The sequence below is a fragment of the Leucopleurus acutus genome, assembly GCF_964270905.1.
Source record: "Leucopleurus acutus genome assembly, chromosome: 14".
Classification (NCBI taxonomy): Eukaryota; Metazoa; Chordata; class Mammalia; order Artiodactyla; family Delphinidae; genus Leucopleurus; species Leucopleurus acutus.
The window spans coordinates 72,704,308-72,720,469 of NC_139156.1; the positions used below are offsets into that span (position 1 = coordinate 72,704,308).

The 16,162-nt window shown below is 40.1% G+C and overlaps 1 protein-coding gene across 4 annotated transcripts in view; it reads left to right on the forward strand.

Annotated features, from left to right (window-relative positions):
• The window catches only part of SLC16A9 (solute carrier family 16 member 9), a 68,567-nt gene that overhangs the window by 37,170 nt on the left and 15,235 nt on the right, over positions 1–16,162 (forward strand). For 3 of the 4 annotated variants that reach the window (XM_082854586.1, XM_082854588.1, XM_082854585.1), the window contains one exon: positions 8,723–8,866. The exons of the other annotated variant lie outside the window; for it this stretch is intronic. In XM_082854586.1, the coding sequence (XP_082710712.1) occupies positions 8,723–8,866 (144 nt within the window). The remainder of the gene's footprint in view (positions 1–8,722; positions 8,867–16,162) is intronic. 4 annotated transcript variants of the gene reach the window in all.

Below are 16,162 nucleotides of genomic sequence, written 5' to 3' on the forward strand. Positions count from 1 at the left end.
AATGAGTCAGTATAGCCAACAGGCTTGCTGCATGAGTTGTGAGTGTAGGCAGAGCTGGCTTTCAGCATTATCTGTACAGTGTTACCCCCTGTTAACTCCTTGCGTAGGACTGAATTCCTGCCTCCTACAAGGACGCTGTTACATTGGCCCATTCCCAGTGTGCTGGGCAGGTCTAGGGTTTGGTGAGAATCTTGGCAGGTTTTGCTGAGTTGAAGAAGGCAAATGTACATGATACACCAAAGCGACCGATAAGCAAGGTGATCGGTATACTTGAGAGCAAGGATTTGAGTGGATGTGGTTCTGTAGTGCCTTTTGCTTCCTCAGGAAGATGAACTTAAAATTCCTGATCTCAGGGACTTCCCTGGCGGTCCAGTGGTTAAGACTCCGCCTTCCAGTGCGGGGCGCGGGTTCCCTCCCTGGTCGGGGAACTAAGGTCCCACATGCTGCGGGGTGTGGCCAAAAATTTAAAAAAAAAAAGGGGGGGGGGAGTAAGAAGTGAGAAACCTGCCAGTTTGTTGGGCTCCCCGCCTTGTAAGTAGAGGGATAGGACTCGTGGGCCTAATCAATCTGCTGTCTTAGGAAATCCTTGCAGTGCTACAAGCACACAGCCTGGTTACTGCTGTAATTTATTTCTCATTGTACCGTCAGCATACTTACAACAGTAGGCCTGGCCATCCTACCACTCTGGGGACTCTCTGAAACTTTTTGGGAGAGAGAAGTGCATGGAAGTTGATTTCTTTCCCAAAGGGAATAATTTCTTTTCCAAAGCTGTCTTATAAAAATTACAACTTGGAGAACCACATTATGGTTCTCTTCTCTCCATTTAGAATGTATTTTCGTCTCTTTTGACAATACTTCACAGCCCAGTTCAAGGCTCAGTTCTTTGGCCCAAGGTGATCTCCCTTTTCTGAAATCCCCAAACACATGATCTGAACCTTTCTTTTGTGCTTATTGCCCATGGCCTTAGGTTTTGATATGTGTTTGTTTTGCCTTTTGGTCTAGGTCAGAAATTTTGCGTCTTCTTCTCTGTGTCCTTATCTACCATGATATGGGACTCCAGTGCTGTGTGGTCCAGTACAGTAAGCACTGGCCACATGTGGCTGTTGGACACTTGAAATGTGTCTAGTTCAAGATGAGATGTGCTATAAGTGTAACAAATACATAGTGACTTTCAAAGACTTAGTACAAAACAAAGGAGTGTAAAATCTCTCTTTAATCATGTTGAAATGATGATGTTTTCGATGTATTTGGTTAGATAAAATCTATTATTGAAATCAGTTTTACCTCTTCTTATTTATCTAATGTAGCTAGTAGAAAGTTTAAAATGCCATGTGTGCCTCCTTATCTTTCTGTTTTGCAGCAGTGCTGTTCTAATGGAGGCTTGGTAAATAGTGAAGGAATGGTAATGGTCAAATATTTACTCTTTTGTTTGATTAATGCAGACCTAAATTTATGTTACTAGCAAACTTTTAAAGATGTGTATTCTTCCTATTAATTTTTTTTTTTTTTGGCGGCACGCGGGCCTCTCACTGTTGTGGCCTCTCCCGTTGCGGAGCACAGGCTCCGGACACGCAGGCTCAGCGGCCATGGCTCACAGGCCCAGCCGCTCTGCGGCATGTGGGATCTTCCCGGACCGGGGCACGAACCTGTGTCCCCTGCATCGGCAGGCGGACTCTCAACCACTGCGCCACCAGGGAAGCCCCTTCCTATTAATTTTAATAGCCAGCAAAAATTTAACTCCATTTCTTCCCACATTACCCTGAAGGGCTAAAGGAAACAATTTCATCCCTTAACGTGTACATCATTCTCACTTCCTTAGAACAACTCATCCTTCTCATTTTCTTTCTTTTTTTAAAAAATAATTTTTATTGGGGTATAGTTGATTTTCAGTGTTGTGTTAGTTTCTGCCGTACAGCAAAGTGAATCAGTTATACATATGCATATGCATATATCCACTCTTTTTTTAGATTATTTTCCCATATAGGTCATTACAGAGCACTGAGTAGAGTTCCCTGTGCTATACAGTAGGTCCTTATTAGTTATCTATTTTATATATAGTAGTGTGTATATGTCAATCCCAATCTCCCAATGTATCCCTCCCCTCCTTTCCCCCTTGGTAATCATAAGTTTGTTTTCTACATCTGTGAGTCTGTTTCTGTTTTGTAAATAAGTTCATTTGTACCATTTTTTAGATTCCACAAAAAGCAATATCATATGATATTTGTCTTTGTCTGACTTACTTCACTTAGTATGATAATCTCTAGGTCCATCCATGTCACTGCAAATGGCATTATTTTGTTCTCTTTTATGGCTGAGTAATATTCCATTGTATACATGTGCCACATCTTCTCATCCTTCTCATTTTCTAATTCACCCTTGATCATAACAAAACACTTTTTCCACAAGAGTTTTCATTTTCATTTCCTTCATTTAATTCCCCTCATTGGCTGAGAATGATATCAATCAGTCTGATTTGCAGATGACCATTAACAAATGATTTTATGTTTTTGTTTCGTTTTGTATTTAAGAGGTTGTAGGGCTTGAAAGCCCGACCGCATCCTCCTTTCGTTCCTCATTCATCACTTTGGTTTATAACAACAGTTCCTGATCTTTTTGGCACCAGGGACCGGTTTCGTGGAAGACAGTTTTTCCATGGGGTGGGAGATGGTTCAGGCGGTAATGTGAGCGATGCGGAGCGATGGGGAGCGGTGGGGAGCAGCAGATGAAGCTCCGCTCGCTCACCCACCACTCACCTCCTGCTGTGTGGCCTGGTGCCTAACAGGCCTCAGGACCAGTACTGGTCTGCGGCCCAGGGGTTGGGGACCCTTGGTTTATAGAGTTACTCCCTAATATATAGGTTCTTACCTTTTTTGAGGGAACGTGTCAACATTGTGCCAAAGATGTTGCCAGGCTACTATGCAGGAGAATGGAATATCATTTAAGAGCCCTGCATACGTCTTAGTGCCCCACCTGCCACCTGCCATCCTCAGACCCGTCTTCTGTTCTGATTGCTAGCTCTGCTACTTAGCATTTTCCATTCATCCAACCAATCAAGATTAATCACCCAGACAGAAGGAAGTAATAGTAATAATGGCCCCTAAACCCCAATACACATACAACCGTGAGTTCAAGAAAACTTTTTTGAAAGGCAAAATGAATATAAAGGCAGTGATATGTAGTGTGTGTGTGTAACTATCTTCTTTTTTTTTTTTTAGGAAATTTCTTCACCTATTTATAAAAATCCTCAAATAGAAAAAAAACACAAGGAAAATTAGGCAATCTTTTGAACTGATTGATAATGAAAATAATATATTATTTTTTTCATTAAGCCAAAGTTGTGCTTAGTGGGCAATGTAAGCTTTAAATTTGTATACTAAGGAAAAGTTGTAATTTCTATAACCGTTTTCCAGGACAGAAGTCTGGCAGACTTGGCTGGGTACGCTGCTTAGGGCCTCAGAAGGCCAAAATCAAGGTGTCAGCTGTTCTCGGCCCTTATCCGGAGACTGAGGGAAAGTCCATTATAAGGCTCACTAGGTTGTTAGCTAAATTCAATTCTGTGTGGCTGTAGGACTGAAGTCCTCATTTCTTCACTAGCCTTTGCCCAGAGGTCATTCTCGGTTTCTAGAAAGGAACACTGTTCAAACTCGTTTATAAGGTTAAAATTATCCTGACTCTAAAGCCAGACTGATACATTACAAAACAAACAAACAAAATTAATATAAAGGCAGTGATATGTAGTGTGTGTGTGTGTGTGCACGTGTCTGTGTGTGTGTGTGTGTGTGTAACTCCTTACTGGCTTCCATTTTACGCTGAAATTGTATCCTTCTCACTATTTCCTTATTAAAGTATTCCTTCTTCCTCTTTAATGAAATGACAGTGATAATAGATAGTTATTACATTTAAAAATGTCTTTACTTGTCAAAATAGGAAAATTGGCAACCCAGTGATGACGTTCCTCCCTCCCTTTTTTTCTAAAATTTTATAGATTCCAAGGAGTGGAGTTACTGGTTCATATTACAAGTTAAGTACCTTTTGTTCCAAAGGTCCCTTCTGCAAAGTAAAAGACCTGAAGCCTCATAAGAAATCTCCCCTGAGAGTAGTCCTTTGATTCAATGAATCTCTTGAATTGAAACTAGTCCAGTGCCGAGGAGTAATCTATGGTTTATCATCTTGGAGAACTTGCCTGTTACTAGGAAGAGCTAAACACATAAATGTGTCAGTTTTGTCAATGTGACTTACTGGTCACTTCCAGTTATACTTTGCCCTAATTGTTATTGATGAAACCTGGGGCTATTGTGGTTTAAATCTGTGTAAATCAAGTCTAGAAATACCCTGGTTCTGAGGATGAGAATAAAATAGTTTGCTCTAAACTTTTAAACACCAAAATGAACATAAATCTCATGTTTTCATCTTCTGTAAATTCATAAAATTACTTAGGCTGTAAGATATTAACAAAAGTACATAGGTGTTTTTTAAATTGATATTTCTAGAAAAACATTAAGGTGCCAATGGAAATACATCTCAATTGGGAAGAACGCTGGGCTGACTTTGGCCTTAGCCCTGTCATTGATTAGCTATGGATTCTTGGTCAAATCACATGATCCTTCTAAACTACAGTTTCATCATTTTTTAAATAAGGTCTTTGGACCCTTTCCAAGGCCCCATTCAGCTCTAAAATTCTTTGTCTTTAACCTCTGACATCAAGATTTTTTCCTCTAAGTAAGCAGCAGGTGGTGGTGTGAAAGTAGAGAATTTTTTTTCTTCTAGTTTTGTTGAGATATAATTGACATACAGCACTGTATAAGGTTAAGGTGTACAGCATAATGATTTGATTTACATCGATCATGAATTGATTACCACAATAAATTTAGTGAACCTCCATCATTTCATATAGGTACAAGATTAAAGCGATAGAAAAAAATATTTTTTCCCTTGTGATGAGAGCTCTCAGGATTTACCCTCTTAACAACTTTCATATATAACACACAACAGTGTTAATTATATTTATCATGTTGCCCATTTCATCACTAGTACTTACTTATCTTTTTTTTTTTTTTTTTTTGCGGTACGCGGGCCTCTCCCTGTTGTGGCCTCTCCCGTTGCGGAGCACAGGCTCCAGACGCGCAGGCTCTGCGGCCATGGCTCACGGGCCCAGCCGCTCCGCGGCATGTGGGATCTTCCCGGACCGGGGCACAAACCCGTGTCGGCAGGCGGACTCTCAACCACTGGGCCACCAGGGAAGCCCGTACTTATTTATCTTATAACTGGAAATTTATACCTTTTGACCACTATCATCCAAGTCCCCCTCCCCCATCCCCTACCTCTGGTAACCACAAATTTGATCTCTTTTTCTATGAGCCTTTTTGTTGGCTTGTTTTTGAAGTATAACTGACTTACAACACTATATTAGTTCCAGTACACAACATAGTGATTTGATATTTCTACACATCTTAAAATGATCACCACAATGAGTGTAATTACAGTATGTTACCATACTAACATATTACATAATTCTTGACTATATTCCCCACACGGTACATTTCATACCTGTGACTCATTTATTTTGTAACTGGAAGTTCTAACCTCTTAATTTCCCTCATCTATTTCTCTCTCCCCCTACGCCCCTCCCCTCTGGCAACCACCTGTTTGTTCTCTGACTCTGTGTATCTATGACTCTGTTTCTGTGTAAATATGTTTTTTCATTTGTTTTGTTTTTTAGATTACACATGTGAGTGAAATCATACAGTATTTGTCTTTCTCTGTCTGACTTATTTCACTTAGTATAATATTCTCTAGGTCCATCCATGCTGTCACAAATGACAAGATTTCATTCTTTTTTTATAGCTGAGTAATATTCCATTGTATATATATACCACATCCATTCATCTATTGATGGGCACTTAAGTTGGTTTCATATCCTGGCTATTGTATATAATGCTGCATTGAACATAGGGATGCATGTATCTTTTCAAATTAGTGTTTTTGTTTTCTTTGGATAGATACCCAGGAGTGGAATTGCTGGATCGTATGGTAGTTCTATTTTTAAGTTTTTGAGGAATCTCCATATTGTTTTCCATTGTGGCTGTACCAGTTTACCTTCCCACCAACAGTGCATGAGGGTTCCCTTTTATCCACATCCTTATCAACACTTGTTATTTGTTATCTTTTTGATAAAGGCCAGACAGGTGTGAGGTGAGAAGTTTTTTAAAACCAGTTTTCAATTTGCTGTTTTCATCTGTCAAAGAATTTCTGCTCATTTCTTCCTTAGGCTTAATTTTATTCAAAGAATCATGTATTAGGCAAAATGATTTAAGAATTTATCACAAAATTGATGATAATATTATACATTTTATAAAATAGTGGTTTTGGTTGTACATGCTGTGAAAATTATTACCCTTCACCCCACCCCCATCTTCCCAAACTTTGAGTTTCCTTGTAGAGTTAACATGCCTTAAGGAGCATAAATTTAAAGTCCTGCTTTGAGGATGAAACTTGAAACTTTTCAAGCATGCCAGTAACAATCTCTATTTCAATTCCATGTGCCTGTTAAATTTGTAAACACTGACTGTCAATGTCAATACAATTTGGTAAACAACGTAGAAGGGTCATGACTTTATGATGTCAACATCCATTTATGAAATTTGACTCTTAAAATCATTTCTATTTTTGAAGTATCTAAGTGTTTCTCGTCGGGCATACACATAGCTCAACTGTCAGATAAGTTTGGTCTTTCAAATGGATTTTCCTCCTAAAACACTGGAGTAGAATATTCCCCTCTGTCTTGTAAATATATCAGTCTGCTCTTCCATACTGGCTCATACAAGAGGGCTTGAAATGACAGGGGCCAGTTCATGACCAGGGAGGAATGTGGGATGGCTCTAGGCATTGAAAGCTGGTGGTATCTCAGTGGTCATAACCTGGTCTTAAATACGTGCTTAAGAGACACTCTGTTACTGGTAAGAACGGGCTTGGGATCATCAGATCCTGGCTCCACCACTTGCTAACAGTGAGACTGTGGATGGATGACACTATCTCTCCATTTGAGGTTTTCTAAAATGTTTTAAGATATGTACAGAAAAATGTGCATATCATGAGAGTATAGCTCAGTGAATTGTTTTTACAAACCAGACACACCCATGTAATGAGCACATTCACATCCAGAAACAGGACGTTAGCAGTACCTAGAAGTTGGGCTGTGTTTCCTTCTGGTTATAGCTTCCTATCCCCTACCAAAGACCCACTATCCTGACTTCTGACTGTAGATTAATTTTGTCTGTTTTTTACTTCTTATGATTCGTATTACACGATGTGTACTTTTTCTTGTTGTATCTTTCACTCCACATACATTTGTGAGATACATCTGCATTACTGTGCGTAGCTGTAGGTCATTCATTCTCATGGCCATATGGTAGTCCATTGTATGAATACATCAGAATCTACTTATACCTTCCACTACTGAGGAACATCTGGATCTGTGGGTGCTGGCTACTATGACTAGTTCTGCTATGACCATTTATGTCCATGACTTTGGGTGTAGGTGTACATAGAAGTAGAACTTCGGAGTTACACAGCGCTGTGTTCCGCTTTGGGAGATCACACTAGCAGTTTATGGGAGTTGCGATTGCTGCCCATCCTTGCTCACACTTATTGTTGTCTGCCTTTTGCCATTCTGGTGAGCATGCTTTTTAAAAATTGGGAATAATGATTTGTACCTTGAAAGGTTGTTGTGAACTCAATGAAGATGTTTCTCTTTGCTTTTAAATGTTGGGCTCTTTCTTCTAACCGTGGCATGGACAACCCTTCTGAGCTTCGGTTTCCTTCCATGTAAATAAGACTACTGGGCTGAGTAACCCTTCATGTCCTTTTATTTCTAATATGGTAAGCTCCGTAGTTGTAGATACTGTCAAGGTACAGTGCTAGTGAGAGAGAATTTCACTATCCCTTAAATCCCAGTACATGAGCAGTTGCCCACTTCCGCATAGAACTGGTCCGGGTAATGGTCCCTTTTACCTGTCAGTCAACAGTGCACTTCCTCCCCCAAATTCCAGGTTACATGTAGTATGTAGGACAGGGATACTGACAAAGTCATGCCCGGGTGGGTAGGATAGAGGCATTTGCCCCACCTGCCAAAATCTTCTCTAGGAAGGGAGTAACTACCCTCACTTTATCCCTTTATAAGGATGTTATGGATAGCATTGAGTCAATCATTAAGTTTATTTTTACCATCAATTATATGACAGGCCTTGTGCTGGATAGGAGCTCTGGGTAGAAAAGATGCATGGCGAGTACAGGAGACCAAAATCCTCAGAAGAGTGTGGCGGTTAAGCTGATGGACTCAACTGCCAGATGGCCTGGGTGTTTACTTCTTAATTGTTACTCTGAGGGTGGTTGCCGCTGTTACTCTCATTGAAAATTTAATAAAGTCTGACTCCAGAACCCCGATTTCTTAGCTATGTGGCCTTCGTCTTCTGACACTTTAATTTCCTTATCAGAAAAGCGAGGATAACGAAAACACCTACCTCCCAGGAAAGCAGTGAGATTATAATGAAGGGACATTGTTTATGTGAAGTAGCAGGGTGTCCAACCCGTAGTGAACACACAGTAGCTTATTACTGCTGTTGTGGTTTTACGATGGAAGGAATCATTTTAAATTTCGGATGGATGATAGGATGTGGAGAGGAGGTTACTGTTAAATAAGTGAAGGTTTCGTTTATGATTTTAGGTCCCGTGTGCAGCCTGTGTGTCTCATCTTTTGGAGCAAGAGCCGTGACAATCTTCAGTGGCTTCATGGTGGCAGGAGGCCTCATGTTGAGCAGTTTTGCCCCCAATATCTACTTTCTGTTTTTTTCCTATGGCATTGTTGTAGGTAAGAAACTTGGTCCCCGTGACGCTTTTCTGAGCTTTGAGAGTTAAATGTTTTACCCGTGTGACGTTTCTTATTCAGTTAATGTAAGGAGTGAAAATGCTCAGGAATGATTCACTTTCAGCAACCACTTTACCAAAAATTGTTGCTTTAGTAAAACGTCCACCCAGTGAATCAAAATACTTCAAAGGATAAATGTGTTTTTTGTTTGTTTGTTTGTTTCTTTGCAGTACGCGGGCCTCTCACTGCTGTGGCCTCTCCCGTTGCGGAGCACAGGCTCCAGACGCGCAGGCCCAGCGGCCATGGCTCACGGGCTCAGCCGCTCCGCGGCACGTGGGATCCTCCCGGACTGGGGCACGAACCCGCGTCCCCTGCATCGGCAGGCGGACTCTCAACCACTGCGCCACCAGGGAAGCCCGATAAATGTGTTTTAACAATGCCCATTTTGTTTTCTTGCAAGGCATGGGGAGGTTTTTTTTATTTCAGCACTTGTCTCTCTAGCACAAAAAAGGAAAAGAGGGAGAGAAGCATGCAACTTAGATGTCACTGACACCTGCCACTTCTCACTGATGTAGGAAATGGTCCCTTTCCTATTGGGCGGTTAAGCAGGCCTCTGTTGAACTGTTGGTGTTCTAAACATCCTTGCTGTTCCACAGCACCTGTCACCAGGGCCCCAACCACAAGGTGATAGCAGAAGTAAAAAGCAGAGTTTAAAGCACGTAATAATAATGATTATTTTTGTTAGAGGTAAGGCATGAGTGAAGAAAACTGAGCGGTGGGGATGATTAATGATGATCTTGGTTACAGAAGAGGAAAGGGTCCAGGGCTCAGGGCCTGAGAGCACTGGCAATTTTGGGGGGAATCCTTTTGTGATGTATTGCACTCATTGTATTCAATGTCAAACATCACCAGACTCAGGATCCCTAGGAGCTGATGGTGGGGAATTTTTAAAAGACTCTGACTTTCAAAGTTTCTTCTTAATGTCTGAAAGAACTGAATTCTTTTTTCTTTTAAATAATAAAAATTTATTTTGTAAATCAAATAATCACTTTCAGATGTATCCTCTATGTAAGTCCAAACGTTTAGGAATTAGAATTTTTTAATAATACACCAGTGTTATATACAATTGGAGGGAATAACAGTTGAAATACAGTGTAGGCAGAAGTTGTTCTAGTTTTTCATATTCAATTTGAACAAATAGAAAAGTATATTAGTCACATAGGGAGAATGAAATATTTTATTTTAGATCATAAAAATATTATGCCCACTCTATTATACAGTAAAATGTAATTGAATATTTGCTTAAGTAATGAAAGGGTTAAGAAATGACTTGGGTTATAATCAGAGGAACATAAGTTATAAATCTGTAGAAGGATTGCTATTTTCCAAATGAAATTCCGATAAAAGGCTAAACAGTTTCAAACATTTTATATAAAGAATGAATTAGGGCTTCCCTGGTGGTGCAGAGGTTGAGAGTCTGCCTGCCGATGCAGGCGACACGGGTTCGTGCTCCGGTCCGGGAAGATCCCACATGCTGCGGAGCGGCTGGGCCCGTGAGCCATGGCCGCTGAGCCTGCGCATCCAGAGCCTGTGCTCCGCAACGGCAGAGGCCGCAACGGTGAGAGGCCCGCGTACCGCAAAAATAAATAAATAAATAAAAGAATGAATTATTCCTGATCAACATGTTTTTTTTGCTTTAGTGTCAGAAAAGTCACAACACATTTGATAAACGTATGTTAAGAGCCAGTTTTCTAGACGTGAGCTCCGTAGTACCATCTATATGACATTTGTTCAGAAATGGTGGCAAAATTCTTAGAACACAGCATATTAGGGTGGAGGAAGAGCTGCCTGCCAGCGCTGACACAGCTAATTAACAAGAGGAGAAGCTGCAAAGGAAAAGACTGGAACAGAGCAGATCTCATTGCTACATGTGGCAGCGAAGGGAAAAGCACAGCTGAGCCGGACACAACCCAGGCAGGGACACAGACGCTGCGGCTCAGGATTTTGGTGTTTAAAAGCTTCAGAGACACATTCCAGCAAGATGGTTGGTTTGAGTCAAGCCTGAAAGAATTTAATTTTTTTGACTACTAATATTCGTTTTTTTCACATGGGGATATTTCTCCAATAATAAATAATAGAAATTGTAGCCGCTAATATTCCAGTAGGTAGTGTGTGCTAGGCTCTGCTTTATATGATCTCATCCAGTCTTCATGTGAGCCCATTTTACAGAGAGGGAAAGTGAAGCTCAAGCGAAGTGAAATTACTAACTAAAGCCACATAGGTAGGAGATTTGGGGTTGAATCCATTCAGTCTGACACCAGATCCTGACCTCTTTTACATATTTGTAATTCTTTGTAGTGCTTTTAGAACTGTTGAAGTTTATTTTAAATTTAACTAGATACCCAAATTCTACTCAGATCATAATCTAAATAAGCAGGTCACTTGTTAGTTCTTTGAGAACAGGTTATATGTTTGGTATTTTATATTACTTATTCCCTGTAGTGCTTAATACAGTTTAAACCTATACATGCAAATATGTTGATCTCTGGTGTAGAATTGGAAGGTATTCATTGAATAGTCATCTTGCATTCTTGTCTAAAATCATGAAAATAAGAATGTAGATATCTGTGCTTGTATATGAGCATCGAATTATTCCTTTTAGGTCAAACCCCTTTTTACATAGAAAGTTGAATCATTATGCCCTTGACATGATTTGGGCATTTCCCCAAAAATTTGGACTAAGCATTTGAAATTTCATGGGGTTTTACTCCCTCACATGGTTTCAAGGTTAAGGTATAGCCTTTGTGAGTACATATCCAGAGTTGTCACTGACTTAAAAATTGACCCAAAGTGAGTGATACCATAGTATTTGTATTCCCCATAGATAAAAATGAATTTTTTTTTTTTTTTTTTTTTTTTTTTTTTTGCGGTACACGGGCCTCCCACTGCTGCGGCCTCTCCCGTTGCGGAGCACGGGCTCCGGACGCGCAGGCCCAGCGGCCATGGCTCACGGGCCCAGCCGTTCCGCGACATGTGGGATCTTCCCAGACCGGGACACGAACCTGTGTCCCCTGCATCGGCAGGCGGACTCTCAACCACTGCGCCACCAGGGAAGCCCAAAAATGAATTTTTAAAAAGAAAAAAAATTAATGTACATTGTTTAAGATTTTATGTACATTTGATTGTGTTGGCAGCATATCTAAGGGTATATAGAAAGAAAAAGACAAAATTAGGTAACTCCCATAACTAAATTTCAAAATTTCTATAGCAATGGAGAGAGTTTTACCAGCTTGTGAAACTGATTTTGATTTGGCTTATGGTGTTGGAACCTTTCAATAGCTAACCCTGTCCCTTCTCCCCATGAACCCATGATCTTCTGTTAATGAGATGGGATTTGATATTGGTCTTGACTTACTTTACTAGCTGCTGCTGGCGGTGGGGGGCGTACAGGGCTTCCACTTGGCTTTCCCCACTCTGGTAACTTTTACTTCACTGGCCAGAAACAATGTAGATAGAAGGTTATACCAACTACTATGTACATGTGCTCCAATTAATTATCAGGAACTGGGGAAATGACTAGGATGGGCCCATGGACTCAGTGGACCCACTGTGAGCCAGACCTGGGCCATGATCCCATATATTACCTGGCCCTCCTGTGACCCCCCTCTAAGGGTAGGCCATGTAAGTGCCTCAGGCCCCTAGTTAACAGTGCCAGTTCATTTCCTGTGTCCTACAGTGCTCAAAAGGCATCCCACTCTCCCTTGCGTATGATACCTAAATAAGTGACCGTAGTTCTCTTTGGGGCAAGATTCAGGATATTATTGTCTATATATTTGCCGTAGTGGTTTTTGCAACGTCCTTCCTTCTGGAATCCTGGCCTTTCCTTCACTTAATGGAATCTGGGTCAGAAAACAGGCTCTCGTCTGAAGATTGTATATGACTCTGATTTGGCAACAGGTTCTGAATCCCCGTGGCTAGGAGGAGGCTGTCAGCTCATGGAGAGAGCCCTGGGCTTCGGGTCAGGAGACATAGGTCCTGTGAGCTTGAGCAAACCCCTCGGTCTCCAAGAATGACTGTCGCCTCTTCTGTGAAGGCGGACTCAGAAACCTACCTCACATAGCTCTTGTAAGGACTAAGTGAAGTCGAGCAAAATAAAAATAAGGTAAATGAAAGAGTTGAGTTGGATTTCCATAGTAAAAGATCAATTTAATTTTAATTTCAATAATAATTTTACAGGTTCCAGTAATTTTAAAGAATTTTTTTAAAGTTAAAATTTCAATACTTAAAAAGTCACGCACTGTAGTAATTATTGGGCCCCTGTGAGCTACTTCTTGCTAGGAGATTATTAACACTTATTATCATGGTTGACTTCTTTGTGGTTTTATTTTGTCAGTAGGCTCAGAATATAGGGCTCGTGGAATATTTGTAGGGTAAATAAATGGGAATTTAATGAACAATGACACTTCCATTCTGTCGCCATTGGAAGTAGAGTATCCAGTTGAAAAGGAAGTGACAGGAAATTATTATACCATCTAAACTCCTCCCTTCTGTATTATGAATTCCTTAGGAAAAACAAGAAAGATTCAGTCTAATGATAACATATATTGAGCATGCATTCTGTGCAGTATTCTAAGCATTCTCCTCTGTCTGGAATGAACTAGATGGTCTCTTAAGATAATCTGGCACAGGCAGGAGGAAGCACTGACAGTCCAGCTCTGGGGTTGGGCCGTGTGGGTTAATCTTATCTTACTCACTTGCCAGCTGTGGACCGTAGACATGTTACTTACATACTGTTTTCTCATTTTTTAAAGTGAACATAATAATAGTAACTACCTTCTAGGGTTTTGTGGATGGATGAGTTAAAGCAATAAATATTCACCAGCATCACCATCGTTATCAGTTTTGTGACCTTGGGAAATTATCCAACCTCTCTGAGCTTCCGTTTGTATTTCTTGTGAAATGAGACTAACGCGACTTCACAGAGATATTGTGACTATTCGTGAGATAATGTATGTAGAGAGGCACACGGGTGTTTAATGAATGTTTGTTCCCTTCCCCTTAAATTCCTTTCTGATCTCTTAGTTCAAGAGCACAGCAGCAGCTTTTTGTAACTGAAGAAGCACTATTGAATCAGGACTATTTGTGTAACAGATTAAATAATATAGAGAAAGAAAATTAAAGTTATATGGTATGTTTATAATAGAAAACATCAAAAAGAATAGTGAAGTGTATTAGTTGGCATAATTCTGTTTTACCATTTTTTAAAAAATATTGTCTTGAAATTATGATGTTATCTTGTTTGGGTTTTGTAGCTAGAATAAAATGGCAGCTTGCTGGTTTTCAAGTGACTGTATGTCCTACTGCCAAACCTGGTAATTCAGGCTCCTGTGTTCTCAATAACTTTAGTAAAATCGGGAAAAAGAAAATGTGGTGGGAGACTGGGAGGAATGGGAAGAGGGGCCGCAGGAAATATGCCCTTAATGATTTGCTCAAGCTTCTTCCCAGTCATTTCCCATTGCTTTTCTGAAAAGCACAACTCCAAGTCAATTTCTTGCTTTCTCTTTTCTTCAGATTATATTGTTCCTTAGCTACCTGATTACTGTTTTCTTAATAATCTCTTCTTGATTTTGGAAAAATTCAATTTTCTCTTCCTTCATTTTCTTGTTAGTATCTGCATATCCATTGAGCTTGAGGAGGGCATAACCCACTTTCATAGACAATCTGATTCTCCTTCTCTAGTGATGGCAAATTAGATAAAGGTTGTTTTCTGATATTCGCTTTAGCAGTTAGTTTTATAAGCCCTTGTTTTTTGTTGTGCCATTAAAGATCGCCTTTTGTCTCTCATGGGTGTTCAGTTATAAAAAGGAACTATGATTTTCTAATTAGTCTGAGGCTAGAGCTATATAATACCATAATACTCAGGTGGAAAAGTGAAAAAATATTTCAGCATAAGGACTATTTTTGGTACTTCGTTATATTCCAAGCACAGATACTGAAATCTTTTACATTTTTTCTGTCTCTTAATCTTTACAACTATCTTATGAGATTGTTTTAAAGATAAGGAAACTGAAAGTCACACAGCCAATAAGTGATAGAGTTGGGACTTGAATCCACGCCTGCCTGATCCCAAGCCTGTGCTCTTGACCATCCAGTGTCAGGTTCAAGGTACTCATGCTGAGCATATAAAGTTTGTGCTTTAAGCAAGCCAGTGTCAAAGCTATATGCTTTTGTAAAGCCATGTCAATCAAAAAGCTAGCCAGTTGCTTAAACTTTTTCTTTTTAAATTAATTTTATTTATTTTTGGCTGCGTTGGGTCTTCGTTGCTGCACATGGGCTTTCTCTAGTTGTGGCGAGCTGGGGCTACTCTTCATTGCGGTGTGCGGGCTACTCTTCGTTGTAGTGCGTGGGCTTCTCATTGTGGTGGCTTCTCTTGCTGTGGAGCATGGGCTTAGTTGCTCCACGGCATGTGGGATCTTCCCGGACCAGGGATTGAACCCGTGTCCCCTGCACTGGCAGGCGGATTCTTAATCACTGCGCCACCAGCGAAGTCCCTGCTTAAACTTTTAAACTTTTTCCATGCAGATGTTTTAGGCTAGAAACATAAACAGTAATTGCATTTGGATGCTCTAAACTTATCTTTTTCAGCATTCAAATTTCCATTCTCACAATTTTATTTCTAGAAGTAGATACTTCTGGAATATTATAGGCTATTGCCTACCTTAACCTTTGGTCAAGATGATAAATCCTACTGGCTCAGCTATTCTAAGAGGTGATCAAATACTTGTTTCAGACCATAGAAAAGGGAAATTCTCCCAGATGACCAAGAGGCAGGCCCAAGAGGCACACCCAGTGACCAGGTGTTCTGGTTTGCCCAGGACGAAGGGGTTTTCCAGGATATGAGACTTCCAGTGGCCAAAGCAAGAAAGTCCTAGGTGCTACACCTAACCCCTATTTTACACATAGAGTCTGGATTCTGTAAGTTTACCCTCATCACTTTTTAAGATTGCCATATTAGAATGCACTATTAGTAAAATATTCCCTTTTCATAGAGATAATACTGCAGGGGGAAATGTTCATATATAAAAGTAGGGGCTTGATAGATGTCTGTTTAGTTATATACACAAAAATATGTATATAATGAAAGAATATTTCAAAACAATTCATAGACAATTTTCAAAATATGTACACAGTTTCCAATGTTTACTGCTTGTCCGTTTTGTGTGATTTTATTCATATGCTGTTTCCTTAGAGATGCTTGCTTTATATTTCTGAATTACATGCATTTTATCATATTAGAGT